Source organism: Oncorhynchus nerka, linkage group LG6 (assembly GCF_034236695.1).
Source record: "Oncorhynchus nerka isolate Pitt River linkage group LG6, Oner_Uvic_2.0, whole genome shotgun sequence".
In the NCBI taxonomy this organism is placed as follows: domain Eukaryota; kingdom Metazoa; phylum Chordata; class Actinopteri; order Salmoniformes; family Salmonidae; genus Oncorhynchus; species Oncorhynchus nerka.
Window position 1 is genome coordinate 18,198,704 of NC_088401.1, and position 22,977 is coordinate 18,221,680.

Consider the following 22,977-nt stretch of genomic DNA (forward strand, 5'->3'; position numbering starts at 1 on the left):
ATATTTTGTTCCAGTTACGATCCAGGTGTGCAAAGCCCTTAGATACTTACCCAGAAACACTCATAGCTTTAATCACTGCCTCTACACAGCCTCTACAAAGTATTGACTCAGGGGTGTGAATGCTTTATGAAAATCAGATCTTTCTGTATTTAATTTTCAATAAATTTACAACAATTTCTAAAAACATGTTTTCACTTTGGGGCATTGTGTGTAGATGGGTGAGATTTTTGAATTTATTTAATCCATTTTGAATTCAGGCTGTAACACAAGAAAATGTGGCATAAATCAAGGGGTATGAATACTTTCTGAAGGCACTTTAGCTACTCCAGTGTTTATAATTAATGTATAAATACAAACTCTTGGTGATGTATTCATCTCTTGTCTGAATGTCATCACACATCAGGTCCAGAGAGCGCAGACACACATTCTCCTGACACAAATAGCACACAGGGTAATACACACCCACCTGTGTTCATCAACCTCCAATATATGTGAACAGTACCTCGAGGTCAGCGAGGTGTCTCTCCCCCTCGTCCGTGATGCAGTTGTACCTCAAGTCCAAACCTGTCAATCAACAACACACGTGTGCATCTCAATATCTCAACTTCCTCTACCTGCAATGATCAGAGAACGAGACAGGTGAAAACATGATATCCCTGTGCTTCCATGCGTTCACCTATCCTATTCACTCACTTCTCAGAGCAGATGAAGAGGTTCCCACTTGAGACTTTTGTTAGAATGCAGCCAATGCAAGCTATGTATTGTCTCAACAGTAAACATGACCTAGCTACCTGTAACTGAGTCGTTGTCTCAGAGGGGTCTGGACAGAGTGAGTGTGATGTCCCTACGGAATGTAGAGACAGGCTGGGGTTGGTTAAGCTCATTTGTGAAGGAAGTGAACGCCAGTACAAGTAGAAAATGAACTGTGCATGATACTGCGAACCTACCCCGTCTTCCCCTCAGTCTCATGCAGGAATTCTAAAATGTTCCATTGGCTGGTAGTTATTTTTCTTGGCAGACAGATTAGTAAACAAACTTCTGTAATACCCATAGAAGAGAAACTAGGCTAGCTGCGAATATAACAAAACCAGGCCTAGGATGAGAATAAAATGTTTACGTTCCTATGGCAAAACATGCGCTGGGAAAACCAAAATGTAAGGGGAGAACGTGCGCCAACATTCATTAGAATTAATTCTCTGAAATAGTTTTTTAAAAATCAACACTATTTAAAAACGTTACCTCTCTTTAATCCACAATGATGTAAAATGTTCAAAGGTGAAATTACATCCTAGTGGTGCATCTATAAAGATACTGAAATGTTGTGGAAAGGATGAGAAAGCCCAGAGATTTCAGATATTTATTCCTCAGAATAAAAAATAAAACTATTTATTTGAAGAAGAAAAAAATGTAGACTTTTCATAAATATCCATCCTATCTCAACATAACCTCTAGCTTATACATAAGCCCCATGTTACTGAGACGTGGGTTTAAAACCAGAACAATGAACAGAGAACCATCAGAGAAATGCAAGCCAGCATACGGTGAGCCTGGCTCTTCTGTGGGGTAGGTCCTCAGTGACTATCTCACTTAACTATATACAGCAATTAAAAACACACCAGAAAAATAAAATACTTTTAGATCGGAGATGGAGAGAATTACATGACATATCAACATCGTCACTATTGACACAGTTCTATATCTGACTACAGCTGAATCATATGTGATCCAGTTGAATCGGCGGGCTGACTCCAGGCCTGAAAGAGTAACGTTAGGGTCTGGGTTAGGGGTCAGGGCAGAGGTCGTTGTCCAATGTTCTAATGATGATGATCTGCTCTATATTTTCGGCGGGGGAGACTGGGGAAGAGAAGGAGAGGGAAGATGTATGCAGCTGCTCCACTAGAACACAGAGAGGGTTAGGGCTCAAGTTAGGTGTCGCGGGCTCAAGGTTGTCTGGCTCCTCGGGGTCTGTGTTGTCTGGTTCCTCAGGCACAGGGCTGGGCGCATCGCGGGAGATCATTCCCTGGTGATCAATAGGAATGTTGTGGTGGAGAGCACCTTCTGGAACATCCACTGGAGAACACACACACACACACACACACACACACACACACACACACACACACGTTAAAGAGATTGAACGAGATCTTAAGCACTTACAAACTTGTAACATATTGTACGCGTTGGAATCCGTAACATATCATGCAAATTGCAGAACGTAACATATCATACAAAATGGATGACGTACACAATAGTAAACCATTTTCAGGGGCCTGTTTTGGCTCGTGAGCACTCCTTTCAAAACTACTAGCTGAAATGATACAAAACCTTTATAACATAGATACAGTGCATTTGGAAAGTATTCAGACACCTCCACCTTTTCTACATTTTGTTAACCCCCCCCCCACCAATCTACACACAACACCCCATAATGACGTATTATTGAAAATGTACATAAAAAAAAATGATTTTACATAAGTATTCACACCCTTTACTCAGTACTTTGTTGAATGACATTTTGCAGCGATTACAGCCTTGAGTCTTCTTGGTATGACGCTACAAGCTTAGCATACCTGTATTTGGGGAGTTTCTCCCATTCTTCTCTGCAGATCCTCTCAAGCGCTGTCAGGTTGGATGAGGAGTGTCGCTGTACAGCTATTTTCAGGTCTCTCCAGAGATGATCAATCGGGTTCAAGTCCGGGCTCTGGCTGGGCCACTCAAGGACATTCAGAGACTTGTCCCAAAGCCACTCCTGTGTTGTCTTGGCTGTGAGCTTAGGGTAATTTTCCTGTTGGAATGTGAACCGTCGCCCCCAGTCTGAGGTCCTGAACGCTCTGGAGCAGGTTTTCATCAAGGACCTCTCTCTTTCCCTCGATCCTGACTAGTCTCCCATTCCCTGCCGCTGAAAATCATCCACACAGCATGATGCTGCCACCGCCATGCCGTAGGGATGGTGCCATGTTTTCTCCAGACGTGACGCTTGGCATTCAGGCGAAAGAGTTCAATCTTTGTTTCATCAGACTAGAGCATCTTGTTTCTCATAGTCTGAGAGTCCTTCAGGTGCTTTTTGGCAAACTCAAAGTGGGCTGTCATGTGACTTTTACTGAAGAGTGGCTTCCTTCTGGCCACTACCATTAAGGCCTGATTGGTGGAGTTCTGCAGAGATGGTTGTCCTTCAATTTTAGAATAAGGCTGTAACGTAACATGTGGAAAAGGTCTGAATACTTTCCGAATGCACTGTATAGTGCCTTGCAAAAGTATTCACAACCCTTGGATTTCTTCACATTTGAGGCAATATCTCTCGCTGCCAAATGTGCTTCTAACATGTACGTATTCAGCTCCTTCAGTCAAGAAGCGAATACTATATTTTATCAATTACATTTTTAGATACATTTTTTTGAACAAAAGTATTGTGTAGATTTTGGACAATGTATTTATTTTTTAATCCCACTTTGTAACACAATAAAATAAAGAATAATTTTACAAGGCAGTGTAGATGGTAAAAAAGATAGAAGACACAGACAGACAGAATCTCACCTAAGTGTTGTCTCTCTTGGTGTTTCTTCAGGCTGCTCATGCCAGCGTAGGTGTTTCCACACAGCTCACATGTTACACGCTGCTTAACAGCTGGATCTCCACCTACACACACCGCACATATCCCCTCATTCTCTACAACTAGGGCCAGGAGTCTTTCCTGGTCAAGTCACATAGTCATGAAAAGCAAAGGGCCATATCTATAAACTCCAAATAAGCTATCCCGCCTTCTTCTTCTTCATCCTGTTAAATACCTACACCCCTCTCTCTCCAACCTGTGTTTCCTCCTCACTCTCTCCAACCTGTGTTTCCTCCTCAATCTCTCCAACCTGTTTCCTCCTCACTCTCTCCAACCTGTGTTTCCTCCTCACTCTCTCCAACCTGTGTTTCCTCCTCACTCTCTCCAACCTGTGTTTCCTCCTCACTCTCTCCAACCTGTGTTTCCTCCTCACTCTCTCCAACCTGTGTTTCCTCCTCACTCTCTCCAACCTGTGTTTCCTCCTCACTCTCTCCAACCTGTGTTTCCTCCTCACTCTCTCCAACCTGTGTTTCCTCCTCACTCTCTCCACTCCAGGGCAGAAACCCTTCTAGAACACAGTAGATATACTAATAACTAACAGACAGTGATGGATTTGACAGCTGGACACTTCGTGCTTGTCACTCACTCACTCCGTTGCTGTTACTATTTATTTACCTAAGCTGCTCAACCATGTCACTCCCCACTTTAGCACATTCCATAGTCTATACTGTATACTCTTACTGTGATATATCGCAAACATTACTATTTTCTTCTTTTACTACTTTTTATAACTTGTATTTGTTTTATAAATGTGTATTGCACGGTTGAGGAGAGCTTGTAACTAAGCATTTCACTGTGCCATTTACACCCTGTATCCAGTGCACGTGACCAAAAATTTTGATTTGATCTTTTCCCTTGGATGAAGTCGGTTCTCACGTGTGCGCGTTACGTAGACTCACCGGTGTGGATGCGAGAGTGTTTGTTGAGTTCTCGTTTGGTAATGAAGGCCCTCTGACACACCAGACATTCGTGTGGCGCTTCACCTGGAAAACACACAGACAACCACAGGTCAGAGAAGACAGGGACCCCTGCTCGCTCACACACTTACACTCTCCTTGCCTCAGTGGGTTACCTGTGTGTTTGCGTTTGTGTGTGATGAGAGAAGAAGAGACGGAGAAGGCCACCCCACAGGTGTCACATTGGTAAGGTTTCTCTCCTGTGTGGACCCTAATGTGATAGGTCAGAGTGCTGGCCTGGGCAAAACCCTTCCCACACCGTTCACACACATACGGCTTCTCTCCACTGTGCTTCCTATATGGACACACACACACACACACACAGTTAGATAGATGAACTCACACTCGGCTTCTCTCCACTGTGCTTCCTATATACACACACACAGTTAGATAAGTCTCTCAGTGTTGCTGCTTGTTATAGACCCCCCTCAGCCCCCAGCTGTACACTGGACACCATGTGTGAATTAATTGCCCCCCATTTATCTTCAGAGTTCATACTGTTAGGTGACCTAAACTGGAATATGCTGAACATATTATGCCGTCCTACAATCTAAGCTAGATGCCCTCAATCTCACACAAATTATCAAGGAACCTACCAGGTACAACCCTAAATCTGTAAACAGGGACACCCTCATAGATATCATCCTGACCAACCTGCCCTCTAAATACACCTCTGCTGTCTTCAACCAGGATCTCAGCGATCACTGCCTGCGTCCGTAATGGGTCTGCGGTCAAACGACCACCCCTCATCATTGTCAAATGCTCCCTAAAACACTTCAGCGAGCAGGCCTTTACAATCGACCTGGCCCGGGTATCCTGGAAGGATATTGATCTCATTCTGTCAGTAGAGGATGCCTGGTTATTCTTTAAAAAGTGCTTTCCTCACCATCTTCAATAAGCATGAAAAATTTTGAACTAAGAACAGATAAAGCCCTTGGTTCACTCCAGACTTGACTGCCCTTGACCAGCACAAAAACATCCTGTGGCGTACTGCATTAGCATCGAATAGCCCCCACGATATGCAACTTTTCAGGGAAGTTAGGAACCAATATACACAGGCAGTTAGGAAAGCAAAGCTAGCTTTTTAAAACAGAAATTTGCATCCTGTAGCACAAACTCCCAAAAGTTCTGGGACACTAAAGTCCATGGCGAATAAGAGCACCCCCATCCAGCTGCCCACTGCACTGAGGCTAGGAAAGATTGTCACCGCCGATAAATCTACGATAATAGAGAATTTTCAATGAGCATTTTTCTACGGCTGGCCATGCTTTCCACCTGGCTACCCCTACGCAGGCCAACAGCCCTGCACCCCCCACAGCAACTTGCCCAAGCCTCCCCCACTTCTCCTTCACCCAAATCCAGATAGCTGATGTTCTGAAAGAGCTTCAAAATCTGGACCCCTACAAATCAGCTGTGCTAGACAATCTGGACCCTCTCTTTCTAAAATTATCCGCCGCAATTGTTGCAACCCCAAATACTTGCCTGTTTAACCTCTCGTTCGTATCGTCTGGAATCCCTAAAGACTGGAAAGCTGCCGCGGTCATCCCCCTCTTAAAAGGGGGAGACTCCAGACCCAGACTGTTACAGACCTATATCCATCCTGCCCTGCCTTTCTAAAGTCTTCGAAAGCCAAGTTGACAAACAGATCACAGACCATTTCGAATCCCAATTCTCCGCTATGCAATCAGGTTTCTGAGCTAGTCATGGGTGCACCTCAGCCACGCTCAAGGTCCTAAACGATATCATAACCGCCATCAATAAAAGACAATACTGTGCAGCTGTATTCAAAGACCTGGCCAAGGCTTTCGACTCTGTCAATCACCGCATTCTTATCAGCAGACTCAACAGCCTTGGTTTCTCAAATGACTGCCTCGTCTGGTTCATCAACTACTTCTAAGATAGAGTTCAGTGCGTCAAATCGGAGGGCCTGTTGTCCGGACCTCTGGCAGTCTCTATGGGGGTGCCACAGGGTTCAATTCTCGGGCCGACTCTTTTCTCTGTATACATCAATGATGTCGCTCTTGCCGCTGGTGATTCTCTGATCCGCTTCTACGCAGACGACACCATTCTGTTGGAGGTCGGCCGATTAATTAGGAGTGATTTCAAGTTTTCATAACAAATCTGTAATCAACATTTTTGGACGCCGATTACATTGCACTCCCCAAGGAGACTGCGTGGTAGGCTGACCATGTGTTACGCGAGTGCAGCAAGGAGCCAGGGTAAGTTGCTAGCTAGCATTAAACTTATCTTATAAAAAACAATCAATCAATCTTAACATAATCACTAGTTAACTACACATGGTTGATGATATTACTAGTTTATTTAGCTTGTCCTGCGTTGCATATAATCAATGCGATGCCCGTTAATTTATCATTGAATCACAGCCTACTTCTCCAAACGGGTGATGATTTTAAAAGAGCATTTGCCATAAAAGCACTGTCATTGCACCAATGTACCGAACCATAAACATCAATGCCTTTCTTAAAAATCAATATGCAAGTATATTTATTTAAACCTGTATATTTAGTTAGTTAATATTGCCTGCTAACATGAATTTCTTCTAAGGAAATTGTGTCACTTCTCTTGCGTTCTGTGCAAGCAGAGTCAGGGTATATGCAGCAGTTTGGGCTGCCATAATGTTGTAATTGTCATTATTACAAATACCGATTAATCGGTATCAGCTTTTTTTGGTCCTCCAATAATCAGTTTCAGTGTTGAAAAATCACAATCGGTTGACTTCTACATTCTGTATACTTCTGGTCCTTCTTTGGACACTGTGTTAGCAAACCTCCTGACGAGCTTCAATGCCATACAACACTCCTTCCGTGGCCTCCAACTGCTCTTAAATGCAAGTAAAACTAAATGCATGCTCTTCAACCGATCGCTGCCCGCACCCGCCTGCCCGTCTAGCATCATTTAAAAAAATAGCCTTCAACACTCTACTCAGTAAATTGGATGTAGTCCATCACAGTGCCATCTGTTTTGTCACCAAAGCCCCATATACTACCCACCACTGCGACCTATATGCTCTCGTTAGCTGACCCTCGCATCATATTCGTCGCCAAACCCACTGGCTCCAGGTCATCTATAAAAGTATGTTCTAGGTAAAGCTCCGCCTTATCTCAGCTCACTGGTCACCATAGCAACACCCACCTGTAGCTCGCGCTCGAGCAGGTATATTTCACTGTTCATCCCCAAAGCATACTCCTCCTTTGGCCGCCTTTCCTTCCAGTTCTCTGCTGCCAATGACTGGAATGAATTGCAAAAAACACTGAAGCTGGAGACTTATATCTCCCTCACTAACTTTAAGCATCAGCTGTCAGAACAGCTTACCAATCATTGCACCTGTACACAGCCCATCTGTAAATAGCCCACCCAACTACCTCATCTCCATATTGTTATTTTTTTTCCTTTCTCCTTTGCACCCCAGTATCTCTATTTGCACATCATCTTCTGCACATCCATCACTCCACTGTTAATGCTAAATTATAATTATTTCACCACAATGGCCTATTTATTGCCTTACCTTCCTAATTTTACTACATTTGCACACACTGTATATAGATTTTTCTATTGTGTTATTGACTGTACGTTTGTTTATCCCATATGTAACTCTGTGTTTGTGTCGGACTGCTTTACTTTATCTTGGCCAAGTCGCAGTTGTAAATGACAACTTGTTCTCAACTGGCCTACCTGGTTAAATAAAAGGTTAAGAAAAAGGAAAAAGATAAACACAAATAGGCCATCTTTCCACACAGTCCTCCTACCTGCTGTGGATCTTGTAGTTAGATGAGGTAGTGAACTGCAGCCCACATTGTTCACAGGTGTAAGGCTTCTCTTCTCCATGGTACATTCTACAGTGAGCCACCAACTGACACTTCTGGGTAAAACCCTTGTCACACTGAGAACATGCAAAAGGCTTCTCTCCTAGAAAGGCAGAGAGACAGTTAGGGTCCCACCTGTGTGTATTTGTGTCTCACCTGTGTGTATGTGTATGTGTGTATCTCACCTGTGTGTATGCGGAGGTGAATCTTGAGCTGGTTTCCCTGTGTGAAGGCTCGGGAACAGAAGAGACACTGGAAAGGTTTCACTCCTTTATGGATCCTCATGTGTCTCCTCAGACTACTGATCTCAGAGAACTCATTGTTACACTCCGCACACACCGGCTTCTCTTTCACTTTCACCTGTTGGTTCTTCAACCCAGCCTTTCCCTTATCATAATTTTGCTCATTCACCTCTCCATCGCTCGATCTGTTCTCCTTCAGTTTCCCTCTTCCTCTGCCCCTCCCTCTCTTTCCTCCTCTCCTCTCTCCACTACTCATCCTATTCCTCTTGACAAGTTTCAGTGACGATGGGCTGAGGTCTGTCTGGTTCTCCTCGACGATCTGAGGGTCTGATGCTTCTAACGACAGATCCCTTCCCCTTCCCCTGCCTCTCCCCCTGCCTCTCCCCCTGCCTCTACCCCTGCCTCTACCCCTCTGGGGCTGGGTGACTTTTGCGTCATCTGGGATGTCGTCATGGCTAGCTGATGTTTGGTTACTTGGCAAGGTTTGGTTTTCAGGTGAGGTCTGGTTTCTAGGTGTGGCCTTGGGCTTTCTTCCCTTCCTCTTCCTGGCTCCTCTCCGGGGGGATGTTGGGGGGCTTGGGGAGGGAGGGGTGTACTCTGGATCTTCCCTCTCTTCCTCCTCCCCCCTCATTCCTTCCCTCTCCTCATCCTTCTCTACAGAGCCCACTCCAGAAAGGCAGGACAGAGGTTCGATTACTTCTGGGCTGGGGGGTAAGAGAGGGGAGGAGGGTGAGGGAGCGGAAGGGGTGTGTGGGGCTGACTCTATCCTCGTCTTCTGTTGGCTGTCTGTTTTGTCTTTCAGGAGACGCTCCGCCTCCCTCATCCCCAGGAACACTGCTGCTCTCAGCACGGCCTCAGACTCCCCACTGTTATGGTCAACCACAGATAAACGAGAGCAATAACAACAGATGAACAACAATAATGTATTATACATAGTTATTGTGATACTAAAATTGTGGTGTAGTCATATTATTCAGGGGAATTGGTGAATAGGGGAGCTTACACACCTTTTGCTTTGGTGAATAGTGTTTCCACACCTATTGCTAAATTACCCTTGTACACACCAGTGTAGTTATGTACTGACCTGTCAGTGTGTAGTTCTCCAGTATAGATGTATTTCAGCAGGGTGTCCAGGGCCTGCTCACTGACAAACTCAGGGTTAAGGGTCGTGACCCGGTGACCTCTGTCAGGCAGTGCCGAGAAGAACCCGCTGAATGCCGCCAGGACATTACGGTGCGCTCGGAACAGTGTGTCGCCCACAACGACCGTGATGTCACACAGAACGTTGCTTTCCCGCTGCCAACGCAGCTGCTCCAACAGGTGCTCGCTGTGGGCCTGCTGTGACATCACTGCTTCACGCCAGGGTCAAACTGCCTGGAGGATAATTCATTTCAATGGGGTTGTTTAACTATTAGTGCTTTACCTATACTAATAAGACTTTATGTCATAGGAGGTTGTGTGTAATTTTTCACTGACAGTGCAGGCTGTGACAGGGCCAACCTCTGGCAGTATTTAAAGCTTTCTCTTTTATGCTAATTGAATATATTACTACCAGTCTTTTTACAACCTTGTCCCATGTTACTGTTTCACTTCATTTTAAAAATGTTTATTTAACTAGGCAAGTAGGTTAAGAACAAATTCTTATTTAAAATACGGCCTACCAAAATGCCTCCTGCGGGGACAGGGACCAGGGATTAAAAATAAATACAATGAAAATATAGGACAAAACACACATCAAAACAAGAGACAACACAACACTACATAAAGAGAGACCTAAGACAACAACATAGCAAAGCAGCAACACAACATGGTAGCAGCACAAAACATGGTACAAACATTATTGGGCACAGACAACAGCACAAAGGGTAAGAAGGTAGAGACAACAACACATCACACAACGCAGCCACAACTGTCAGTAAGAGTGTCCATGATTGAGTCTTTGAATGAAGAGATTGAGATAAAACTGTCCAGTTTGAGTGTTTGTTGCAGCTCTTTCCAGTCGCTAACTGCAGCGAACTGAATAGACGAGTGACCCAGGGATGTGTGTGCTTTGGGGGGGGGGGCTTAAGAGGGTTTTATAAATAAGCATCAACCACTGGTTCTTGTGCCTGGTATACAGAGATGACCAGTTTACAGAGGATTAGAGTGCAGTGATGTGTCCTATAAGGAACATTGGTGGCAAGCATTCATCAAGAATATTTAAAACATTTGTACATGTCCATCTTTTCTCTACCAAAATATTTGTTTTTTCTATTCATCTAGCTATTGCCATTGTTCTTGTTGGTTCTTTACTTGTCTCTCCCCCAGCAGTATTATAGCGACATTTACATAAATACACATACTCACCCTTTATAATAGCGTTATTGTTTGGTTGAAAATACCTGGTGTTGTTCTGTTGGGATAAAATTAAGTGATTGAAATTAATACACATTACGGAAACACTCATCTCATTGTACTTTGTAGCAGCACAGTAGATCCCAGAGTAACGTTAACGTTATGAAAATAAAAGTTCATCACGAATCCTACAATGGCTTACTGCACCCACAGGAATCTGCGCAAATCAGCTACATTTTATTTTACCATGAATATATCAAATGACATTACGGGGCTTGAAACCATTTACCTAATGTGACGTTTAGCTAGGTTAGGCCCACTTGGTTATCGAGGATGAGCGCGCTAACGTTAATAACAACGGGCTCTTATTTCGAAATGCGACGAGTACGCGATAAACTACGTGGGGAAGTTTTAAAATAACCGGGCATTCGGTTGCGTAATCACACGGATACGTATAACATTGAAACATATTAAATGTAGAAATTAAGCACAGAAACGTGTGTAAAATGACAATACCTTATAATCCCTTTGATTGAGTAGCCATTTTATGATGACGTCAAGGCACGACTAATCTCGCGAAGTTTGGAACTAGAACTAGTATATTATTTATTTTATTTAACCTTTATTTAACTAAAACAAATGAATATTTACAGTGACGGCCTAGCAATAGGCCCCCTGTGGGGACGGGGGGCTGGGATTAAAAATAAATATAGGACAAAACACACATCACCACAAAAGAGACCTAAAGCAACAACATAGCATGGTAGCAGTACAAAACATGGTATAAACGTTATTGGGCACAAACAGCACAAAGGGAAAGAAGGTAGAGACAACAATACATCACACAAAGCAGCCACGGCTGTCAGTAAGAGTGTCCATGATTGAGCCTTTGAATGAAGAGATTGAGATAAAACTTGATTACAGCTCATTCCAGTCGCTAGCTGCAGCACCATACTAAATGGCGTCTTTTTGTGAATTTTGAAGCATATTTGTAATTTTAAACAAACGCTTCTTAATTCATGAAGGTGATTTTAATTTAATGATATCATAGAACAAAACGTATAAGATCTCCTAAGCCTGTGTTAACCTATAAACTTATTTTCTGCGTTTATCCCAAAACTATTCTTTCCCCTGAATGAACCAGAGGTAAATCATTTGCGGGTTTTAAGATTATAAAGTGCCGAGCTCTAAATACATTCTCGTCACTTTCTTTGTTACATCAAGATTTTGACATGAAATGGAAAGACAAACACGTTACCACCACATATAGAACAATGATCCAAATATTTCACCAGATGTATAAATATTAAGCATCCGGATTGCGTTTCCACTCACTACCAAAGATGGTGATGAGAAGAAGCCCAGTGGGAGATGGAGTCTCATCAATGAAACATTTGATCTCCATACAGTTCTCTGTTTCCAAAACTACAATCTGTAACAGATTGAACTGCCTTTTGTATACTTTACCAAAGTTTAAAAAATGTCTTTGTTTCGGAGTGCAAGGGCAATTTGAGTTATTGTACACTTGCACCTCAAAGTAGGCGTTCCCTAACGGACATATGCAAATAGATGCCAGAACACGCCAATAGAATCTCACTAGCTCGTGCTTAGCTCTGACCGCCTCCTTGCTTGTTCTACCCACTATGATTAATTTATTCCCATTGGAAACGACAGGCTCTAGTCTATCTTGGGTTAGTTATCAAAAATCTTTGACCTTACTGTACAAGTCTCTTTATTTAAATGTAAATAATATTGGGAATTCAAACCAGGGAAATCAAGAATGTTACGAATAAAATAATTAAATGACAGAGTAGACCATGACGTGGCAGTGAATTTCTGTACTGTACAGAACACTATACAGAAATTAGACAAAAAATAACAAAACATTAACAACATTGAGTCCAACCTTTAAAATGTCCATTTAAAATGTGCATAACAAATAAACAAATACACATTGTAAAATCTTCTCTACCTTTTCCATTTAAAATTACAACTAGTTGTCCATGTATGATGCCGTATTCCAGTTTATTTAGTTTTATTTCACCTTTCACCTAGTTGACAGCAGCATAGCAGCCTGGAAAAGTTGATTATCAGGGTTTGAGTTGTATTATTGTGTGTGTGTGTATTCATGTTTAAGTGTGTGTGTGTGAATGTTAGTAGTTATGTAGGTAGATATGCGTATAGGTTGAGAAGTAGATAATAATTCCATTCCAGCCATTACAATAAGCCTCCTATAGCTCCCCCCACCAGCTCCCTCTGGTGTGTATTACAGCGGGGGGAGGCCTATGTGGTGCACATTGCAGTATGGCTGTATGAGGAATCTGGCTGTAGACCAGAAAGTGTTGGTGAAGCCGAGTTCTGTACAGTGGTCGTAGCAGCCGGGGACCATGGAGACCAGGACACCCAGAGGAACCAGGAAACCCAGGGTGAAACCTCCTGCTGCTCGGACACCTCTCACCATATCTGACCACACACCACTCTTCTCCTCTAGCATCTGTTTCTCCTCCTTAACCACCTCCTCTTTCTTCTCATCCGCCTGTCTTTCTACCCTCTCCTCCACTCTCTGCTCCTCCTCTATCTTCTCCTCCCTCTGCACCTCATCAGAGGAGTCCTCCTGGGGTAGGAAGTGAACACACGCATTTAGCAACAGCGTCTCTCCCCAAGGGTGTGTGTGTGTGCAAAGCTGTAGGACGGGCTCATTGTAAAACTGGAAAGGAATTCATGGAACGGTATCAAACACATCAAACATGTGGAAACCACATGTTTTAATCTGTTCCATAAATTCCATTCCAGCCTTTATGGTCAGCCTGTCCTCATTCACTGGCGCGAAAACACTCTCCCAGCTAATCCCTACCTAACCCTAAACTCACATTGTCCTGTAGTACTACTTGATCACCACACAGCGGAGACAAACACTCAGCCATGATCAGTCATGTGTGTGTGTGTATGTGACCCACCATCATGCATGGCAGTAGACCCAGTTCCTCTGCTAGAGAGATGGAGCGCTGAGTGGCTGCAGACAGAGTTCCATCTAACGCCATGTAACCCCCCTCTCCTCCATTACTACAGACAGAGAAAGACATGAGGAAAGAGAGAGAGGGTATGAGCGATTACAAACGTGACAAAATTAGAGAGTGTGTGAGGGATGATACGATTGTGTGTGTATGTATGTGTGTGTAGTTACATTAGGGCCTCTGCCAGTTGGCTCTGCAGATCCTTCATCTTCTCCTTCAGATCCTGAGAACAGAGAAACACACACACATAAAGCCCCGAGTGTATATCAGTTAAATATGTGTGTGTGTGAGGTCTGTATCAGGCATATGTAAAATGTCTGTGTGTGTGTGTGTGTGTGTGTGTGATGTACCTGTGCAATGGAGGAGTACTCTGTAAGGGACTGCCCCAGCTGCTCAACTACAAAGTCCTTCTGAAGGAGACACGTGCACACAAAGTTATGTTGAGCAAAGGCCAGCCAGGTAATAGACTGCAATGGACCACATTTGAAACTGGCAATCCATGTGGCATGTCTAAAGAAAAACTTGTACATTTATTGGGTATTTAGGGCATATTTCAAATGTAAACATCATCTTCAATACGTAGGTTTCGCCTACCTTACGTAGGACCTCATCCCTGTGATCCAAAGCGAGTCTGCTCTCCTCGAGTCGAAGCTGTTTCTCACACACACGTTACTAGTTACTAGTAGGGCTGGGAAAAATCCTGCGGCCTCCCAGGACCAAAATCACCCCCCTCTGATCTGGTGGTAGGATACCCGAGTGTGTGTGTGTGTGTGAGAGTTACCTGTAAGGCTTGTAGAGCCTGGCTGAGGTTAACGATCTTCTTCTTGTCAGTGGCTCTGTCTGGTATAATACGGGACATCTAGGGGTGAGAAACAGACAGACAGAACGAGAGAGAATAGAATAGAAAAGTTCTGTTATGTTTTGACAACAATGTGTATTATGCCTCCATATTGGCTGGCCAGTGAAACGTTCAATTTGTCTGTTCTAACAGGGTCAAAGGTCAAGAGTTAGGTCATCATACCTCACTGCCGATGGTTTCGATCTGGTCCTCCAAAATCTCCTTCTCTTTCTCCTGCCGGAACGAGGGATGAAAACCGTTGTATTTCTCACCATAATTTTATCAATACTTTCTTCCCAAGTTACTTCACATTTACCAATTAGCTCAGTTGGTGAGGTGATTGGTCAAATCAGATGTGTTCACTTGGGTGGTTTATTTGTCATATATATACAGTTGAAGTCGGAAGTTTACATACACTTAGGTTGGAGTCATTAAAACTTGTTTTTCAACCACTCCACAAATTTCTTGTTAACAAACTATAGTTTTGACAGGTCGGTTAGGATATCTACTTTGTGCATGACACAAGTAATTTTTCCAACAATTGTTTACAGACTGATTATTTCACTTATAATTCATTGTATCACAATTCCAGTGGGTCAGAAGTTTACATACACTAAGTTGACTGTGCCTTTAAACAGCTTGGAAAAATCCAGAAAATGATGTCATGGCTTTAGAAGCATCTGATAGGCTAATTGACATAATTTGAGTCAATTGGAGGTGTACCTGCGGATGTATTTCAAGGCCAACCTTCAAACTCAGTGCCTCTTTGCTTGACATCGTGGGAAAATCAAAAGAAATCAGCCAAGACCTCATAAAAAGTATTGTAGACCTCCACAAGTCTGGTTCATCCTTGGGAGCAATTTCCAAACGCCTAAAGGTACCACGTTTATCTGTACAAACAATAGTACGCAAGTATAAACACCAAGGGACCATGCAGCCGTCATACCGCTCAGGAAGGAGACGCGTTCTGTCTCCTAGAGATGAACGTACTTTGGTGTCGAAAAGTGCAAATCAATCCCAGAACAACAGCAAAGGACCTTGTGAAGATGCTGGAGGAAACCGGCACAAAAAGATCTATATCCACAGTAAAATGAGTCCTATATCGACATAACCTGAAAGGCCGCTCAGCAAGGAAGAAGCCACTGCTCCAAAACCGCCATTAAAAAGCTAGACTACGGTTTGCAACTACACATGGGGACAAAGATCGTACTTTTTGGAGAAATGTCCTCTGGTCTGATGAAACAAAAATAGAACTGTTTGGCCATAATGACCATCGTTATGTTTGGAGGAAAAAGGGGAGGCTTGCAAGCCATGAACACCTTCAGAACATGGTACCGTGAAGCACAGGGGTGGCAGCATCATGTTGTGGGGGTGCTTTGCTGCAGGATGGACTGGTGCACTTCACAAAATAGATGGCATCATGAGGTAGGAAAATGATGTGGGTATATTGAAGCAACATCTCAAGACATCTGTCAGGAAGTTAAAGCTTGGTCGCAAATGGGTCTTCCAAATGGACAATGACCTCAAGAATACTTCCAAAGTTGTGGCAAAATGGACAACAAAGGCAAGGTATTGGAGTGGCCATCACAAAGCCCTGACCTCAATCCTATAGAAAATGTGTGGTCAGAACTGAAAAAGCGTGTGCGAGCAAGGAGGCCTACAAACCTGACTCAGTTACACCTGCTCTGTCAGGAGGAATGGGATAAAATTCACCCAACTTATTGTGGGAAGCTTGTGGAAGGCTACCCAAAGCATTTGACCCAAGTTAAACTATTTAAAGGCAATGTTACCAAATACTAATTGTGTATGTAAACTTCTGACCCACTGGGAATGTAAAAAAATTAATACAAGCTGAAATAAATCATTCTCTCTACTATTATTCTGACATTTCACATTCTTAAAATTAAAGTGATCCTCAGTGACCTAAGACAAGGAATTTTTACTCAGATTAAATGTCAGGAATTGTGAAAAACTCAGTTTAAATGTATTTGGCTAAGTTGTATGTAAACTTCCGACTTCAACTGTATATATAGGGACCTAGTCAGTTGTGAAATGTGTCTTCCGCATTTAACCCAACCCCTCAATCAGAGGAGGTGGGCTTGCCTTAATCGAAATCCACATCTTCCGTGCCCGGGGAACAATGGGTTAACTGCCTTGCTTAGGGGCAGAATGACAGATTTACCTTGTCAGCTCGGCGATTTGATCCAGCAACCTTTCAGTTACTGGCCCAACGCTCTAACCACTAGGCTACCTGCCGCCCCTTTAACATATATATATATATATATATATATATATATATAGTTTCCACAGGAGGTTGGTGGGACCTTAATTGGGAAGGATGGGCTCGTAGTAATGGCTGGAGAGGAATCAGTGGAATGGTATCAAATACATCAAACATATGGTTTCCATGTGTTTGATGCCATTCCATTTGCTCCGTTTCATACATTATTATGAGCCGTCCTCCCCTCAGCAGCCTCCACTGATGGTTTATTGTTTACTATTGCTGTACACCACTTCCTGGTTAACCACCAGTTGTTTGATGTAGGCCTCCAGATTGCCCGTAGCATCGTCTTTCTCAACCAATAGGCTCCGGATCTCCTCCAGCTCGTCCATCAGCTGCTCTGCATCATGGATCGACTGCTTCATCCTGATAAACACAAATAATGATGAACAGCCTGACTGATTGATGGTTACATTTGACTTGGTTGTGCAGGGCAGTGTGTGTGGTTGCTAATATGGTTACCCTTTGACTTGGTTGTGCAGGGCAGTGTGTGTGGTTGCTAATATGGTTACCCTTTGACTTGGTTGTGCAGGGCAGTGTGTGTGGTTGCTAATATGGTTACCCTTTGACTTGGTTGTGCAGGGCAGTGTGTGTGGTTGCTAATATGGTTACCCTTTGACTTGGTTGTGCAGGGCAGTGTGTGTGGTTGCTAATATGGTTACCCTTTGACTTGGTTGCGCAGGGCAGTGTTCTCGGTGCGTAGCAGTGTGTTGTTGTCATCGGCTACCTCTACTGTTCTCTGCAGCTCTGAGTTCAATTGCTTCAGTCTGCTTCGGGAATACACCAACTCTGCTAGAACATCACGCCTCTCCTCTGAACTCCTACAAACACACAATTTAGAAAGTAGTAAGTACACAAACTGCTATCACAACAGCCTTGATGTCCAGATCACGAAGGACCTATCATGGTCTAAACACACCAACACAGTTTTGAAGAGGGCACGACAAAGCCTCTTCGCCCTCAGGAGGCTGAAAAAATTGGCCGTGAAGCCTCAGATCCTCAAAAGGTTCTACAGCTGCACCATTGAAAGCATCTTGACTGGCTGCATCACCTCTTGGTATTGCAACTGCTTGGCATCTGACCGCAAAGCGTTACAGAGGGTATTGCGTACAGACCAGTACATCCCTGGGGCCAAGCTCCCTGCCATCTAGGACCTCTATACCAGGCGGTGTCAGAGGAAGGCCCTAAAAATAGTGAAAGACTTTAACCACCCAAGTCATAGACTGTTCTCTCTGCTAGCGCACGGCAAGCGGTACCGGAGCGCCGAGTCTGGGACCAAAAGGCTCCATAACAGCTTCTTTCCCCAAGCCATAAGACTGCTGAACAGTTCATCAAATTGCTTCCCGGACTATTTGCATTGACCCCCCCCATTTGTACTGTCTCTATGCACACTGATTGGACTATACCCATTCTACACTGACACTCTCACACGCACACATATTGAAGCCAGACACACTTTCACATACGCTGCTGCTACTCTGCTTATTATCTCAACTTTTAATTAAAAAAAAAAATCTATGCATAGTCACTTCACCCCTACCTACATGTACAAATTACCTCAACAAACCTGTACCCCCGCACACTGACTCGGTACCGGTGCCCCCTGTATATAGCCTCGTTATTGTTATTTTATTGTGTTACTTTTTATACTTTTTTACTTTAATTTGGTTTAAAAAATCTGAAACTCTTCTTGAACTGCACTGTTGGTTAAGGGCTTGTAAGTAAGCATTTAATGGTAAGGTCTACACTTGTTGTATTTGGCACATGTGAAAAATAAAGTTTGATTTGATTATTATATATCCTGATTGCCTAGTCATGTTTACCCCTACCTACATGTACATATTACCTCACCTTTGCAACCTCGTAGCAAATTATTCTTTCTTTTTAACTGTGCATTGTTGGGAAAGGGCTTGTGAGTAAGATTTCACAGAAAAGTCTACACTTGTTGTATTCGGCACATGTGACAAATACAATTTGATTTGCTAGGAGTCGTCTGGGTGTAAGGCCCTTACAGGTCTGCAGAGTTGAGGATCCTCTCTTCCTCTGACACGTACAGCCTGACCGACTCATCATTCTGCTTCCCCTCTGAAACACACACAAAACATCAAAACAGACACCCACACCCCTCCGCCCCACACCCCAACACACACACACCTTTTAATTGGTCGTAAAGAGCAGCCAATAACCAATGAAAAACTCACCTTCATAATCATAGCTATCATCTTCCACTGAGTCTGACCTAAACACACACACACAGAGCAGCGAAATGTGTGGACACACAGATTTGAGCAGATAGATGAAGGCTATGGCTATAACTGTGTGTATGTTCACCTTAGCTGGTCTGAGCTGGTATACAAATCCCTCCATCTGGGTCCCCTGGTACTACCTAGACAGGGGACAGAAAAGAGGAGGGACCATGTGTTACACATACTTCCCTGATCTGTCAATGAATCTGACTACTACTGCATGGTTGACACCTCAAGAGCCCAGTTCCACCTCACTTCCCACTCTCTGAGCTGAGACCCCAGTTCCACCTCACTTCCCACTCTCTGAGCTGAGACCCCAGTTCCACCCCACTTCCCACTCCCTGAGCTGAGACTCCAGTTCCACCCCACTTCTCACTCTCTGAGCTGAGACCCCAGTTCCACCCCACTTCCCACTCTCTGAGCTGAGATTCCAGTTCCACCCCACTTCTCACTCTCTGAGCTGAGACCCCAGTTCCACCCCACTTCCCACTCTCTGAGCTGAGATTCCAGTTCCACCCCACTTCTCACTCTCACAACCGAGACCCAGTTCCACCCCACTTCCCACTCTCACAACCGAGAGCCCAGTTCCACTCTCTGAGCTGAGATTCCCTTCCCACCCCACTTCTCACTCTCACAACCGAGACCCAGTTCCACCCACTTCACTCCACAACCAAGAGCTCACTCCCACTCTCTGAGCAGAGACCCCAGTTCCACCCCACTTCCCACTCTCACAACCGAGACCCCAGTTCCACCCCACATCCCACTCTCACAACCGAGAGTCCAGTTCCACCCCACTTCCCACTCTCACAACCGAGACCCCAGTTCCACCCCACTTCCCACTCTCTGAGCTGAGACCCCAGTTTCACCCCACTTCCCACTCTCTGAGCTGAGACTCCAGTTCCACCCCACTTCCCAATCTCTGAGCTGAGACCCCAGTTTCACCCCACTTCCCACTCTCTGAGCTGAGACTCCAGTTCCACCCCACTTCCCACTCTCTGAGCTGAGACCCCAGTTTCACACCACTTCCCACTCTCTGAGCTGAGACCCCAGTTCCACCCCACTTCCCACTCTCACAAACGAGAGCCCAGTTCCACCCCACTTCCCACTCTCTGAGCTGAGACCCCAGTTCCACCCCACTTCCCACTCTCTGAGCTGAGACCCCAGTTTCACCCCACTTCCCACTCTCTGAGCTGAGCTGAGAAGGTAAATAATCCAAATTGGACAAAATTATATATTGTCCTACGAGTCGGTACTCACCATTAGAAGGTGTGACCACTAACCCACCGTCATCCTCCCATTGGCCAGCCTCGGCAGGACCACGGTACCGGCCCTGCCGCTCATCCTCCCATTGGCCAGCCTCGGCAGGCCCCTGGTACCGGCCCTGCCGCTCATCCTCCCATTGGCCAGCCTCGGCAGGCCCCTGGTGCCGGCCCTGCCACTCATCCTCCCATTGTCGTGAACCCCGGTGACCTCGGTGGAGAGACTGGAGGTCGAGCACCGAGCATGATGTCACACCGTGGGAGGCACAATCCAATAGACCCAGCTGCTGCAGCCGCCCCGCCTACATTAGAACCACAACAACTTAATCTTGAAGGGCTTTACGTCTACACACACATCTCTGAACGTGCTAACAAATAAATGGCTGTTAAGATAAATGGCAGACTACTAGTACAGTATTCAGGTGAGCTTTATTGACATGAAACTGAAATAACCCAATGTTGCCAAAGCAATACACAATTTTTTATTTTTGTGTTGACACAATATGAACGAATTCTAGCTATAACTAGATATTACCTCAATGGGGAAGGAGACGGTCCTGCGCAGCATTCTCCCTCAAAGCCCCAATGCCGCTAGAAATCTCTGTCCCCCTTGAGAGATTCAGACTATTTCAGACGATTTATTTTTTTCAAATCAAATCAGTTCAAACAGTGTGCTGTTACAAATGACAAGTCACGGATCGGTAGCTATCTACTAAGAGAGCTAGATCATTCATGAGCTTGAAAAACAATTCCAAATAAATAGGTTCAGTTCATGTAGGCGTTTATGACGTCACAGTATAAACATCACCCATGCCATCACACTAACAACCACGTCTCCAAAGACTAAGCTAAAAAATAGCAATCATTTAAAAAAAACTAAGTTAAGTAGTTACTGTAGATAGCTAACTGTCCGTCCTTTTCATCAGGAAAATGTGATCAGTTTTCAGCTCCTATTATAGCAATGTTGTTGCTTATCTTTCTTAGTTAGCGACCAAGCTAACTTTAGCTAAAGCGGGATCGCAAACTGACTAGCTACTGTAATAGCTAGCTAATTGATATTTTTCAATCAAGTAGCTAGCTAACAACAGTGCCGTAATACATTATTGGCATATTAAATTATTTGTTGACACATTTATTTGTTTTACCTATCTAGCTAGCTAATTATTGCAGTTTCATTTACCTACCCAACTACTCTCTTATGACCTCCCTCACCAAAGCAGTGCGCACGAGCAACTATAACTTCAGCCAATCAGTGATCGGTTTCATTATCAATGCACTCACTGGACTGACCCCTATGTTTTCTGTTTTAGGAGGTCAATTGGGATGGCTGACGCTAGGTCAACGATTTTTATAACTAAACCAAGACATACGACAGCTTGTCGTTTCCAATGGGAACAAATTAGTCATAGTGGGCAGAACAAGTAAGGATGCGGATAGAGCCAAGCACGCGCTAGCGAGATCCTATTGGCGCGTTCTAGTATACATGAAAATATTTCCGTTAAAAAACGTCTACTCTGTGAAGTGCGCGTGTTTTACAACTCAATTCGCATTTGCACTCCTGAACAGTGCGATTTTTTTGCAAATGGTAAAGTCTACAAAACTTAGTCCACTCCGTTCATAACATATTCTAGTTTTGGGAGCAGAAAACTGTATTGAGATCAAATGTTTAATCGATGAGAAAATGTGCAGTAGGTATGGCCAAAATCCATCTCGTTCCATCTTCTCCCACTGTTCGCCAGTGGGCTTCCTCTCACTACTAGTGGCAACGCCAACCGGATGCTTCACATTTATACTTCCAGTGAAATATCTGTTTCATTGTTCTATCTGTGGCTTTATATTGTATTGAGAAGCCACCCACCCACCCACCTGTTGGGCATATTGGCACTTCCCAGAAGGAGCAGTCCTCCACAGAAATTAATGGAATTCTACAGTATTTCAATTAAATGTTTCAAGGACAAAATTACATGTATTTAAGTATTTTTGTTGTTGTAATGGAGACAGTAATTTTAGTCATCAACAAATGTTTATATATATTTTTTTGGGGGGTTATATTTTAGGTCACATAATATCATTTAAAAGTATGCATTAAGGTGTCTGTAATATAATAAATGTGGCAAAAATGAATGTAGACATTAATAAATGCATTTCCATAGCTTCCTAAATACTTTTTACAATGGTGGGGGAGTCCCAATATGGAGGCTCGGTGTCTGCAATACAGAACCTTCTGTTAGTCATTTAGCGTGTATATATATATATATATATTATTGGTCTCAACCAGTGGTCTCAACCACATATAGAAGGGGTTAGCTATACCAGTAGTCTCTTTCTCTCAACTTAATGTTAAGCGTTATAATAGTAGAATACACAAGGTGC

The 22,977-nt window shown here is 43.9% G+C and overlaps 2 protein-coding genes across 3 annotated transcripts; both read right to left on the reverse strand.

Moving 5' to 3' along the window:
• Positions 1–1,343: 1,343 nt before the first annotated feature.
• On the reverse strand, positions 1,344–9,979 carry LOC115121018 (myoneurin-like). Its single transcript, XM_029650021.2, has 7 exons — positions 9,717–9,979; positions 8,576–9,498; positions 8,334–8,493; positions 4,683–4,861; positions 4,510–4,593; positions 3,535–3,636; positions 1,344–2,070 (listed from the first exon to the last, which is right to left on the reverse strand). Exons 1-7 carry the CDS (start codon positions 9,977–9,979, stop codon positions 1,781–1,783), a joined length of 2,001 nt encoding a protein of 666 aa, XP_029505881.2. The 3' UTR covers positions 1,344–1,780.
• LOC115121017 (uncharacterized) lies at positions 9,919–21,271 on the reverse strand. Of its 2 annotated transcripts, none has more exons than XM_065019341.1 (14): positions 21,140–21,270; positions 20,603–20,906; positions 19,431–19,485; positions 19,301–19,338; positions 19,112–19,184; positions 17,762–17,920; positions 17,348–17,465; positions 15,002–15,052; positions 14,762–14,839; positions 14,575–14,631; positions 14,331–14,390; positions 14,151–14,203; positions 13,924–14,029; positions 9,919–10,006 (listed from the first exon to the last, which is right to left on the reverse strand). In XM_065019341.1, exons 1-14 carry the CDS (start codon positions 21,170–21,172, stop codon positions 9,998–10,000), a joined length of 1,194 nt encoding a protein of 397 aa, XP_064875413.1. In that variant the 5' UTR covers positions 21,173–21,270; the 3' UTR covers positions 9,919–9,997. The 2 variants fall into 2 exon arrangements, with proteins under 2 accessions (XP_064875413.1, XP_029505880.2); XM_029650020.2 differs by lacking the exon at positions 9,919–10,006 and adding an exon at positions 12,689–13,580 and having other exon boundaries at positions 21,140–21,271.
• Between the last annotated feature and the right edge of the window lie 1,706 nt (positions 21,272–22,977).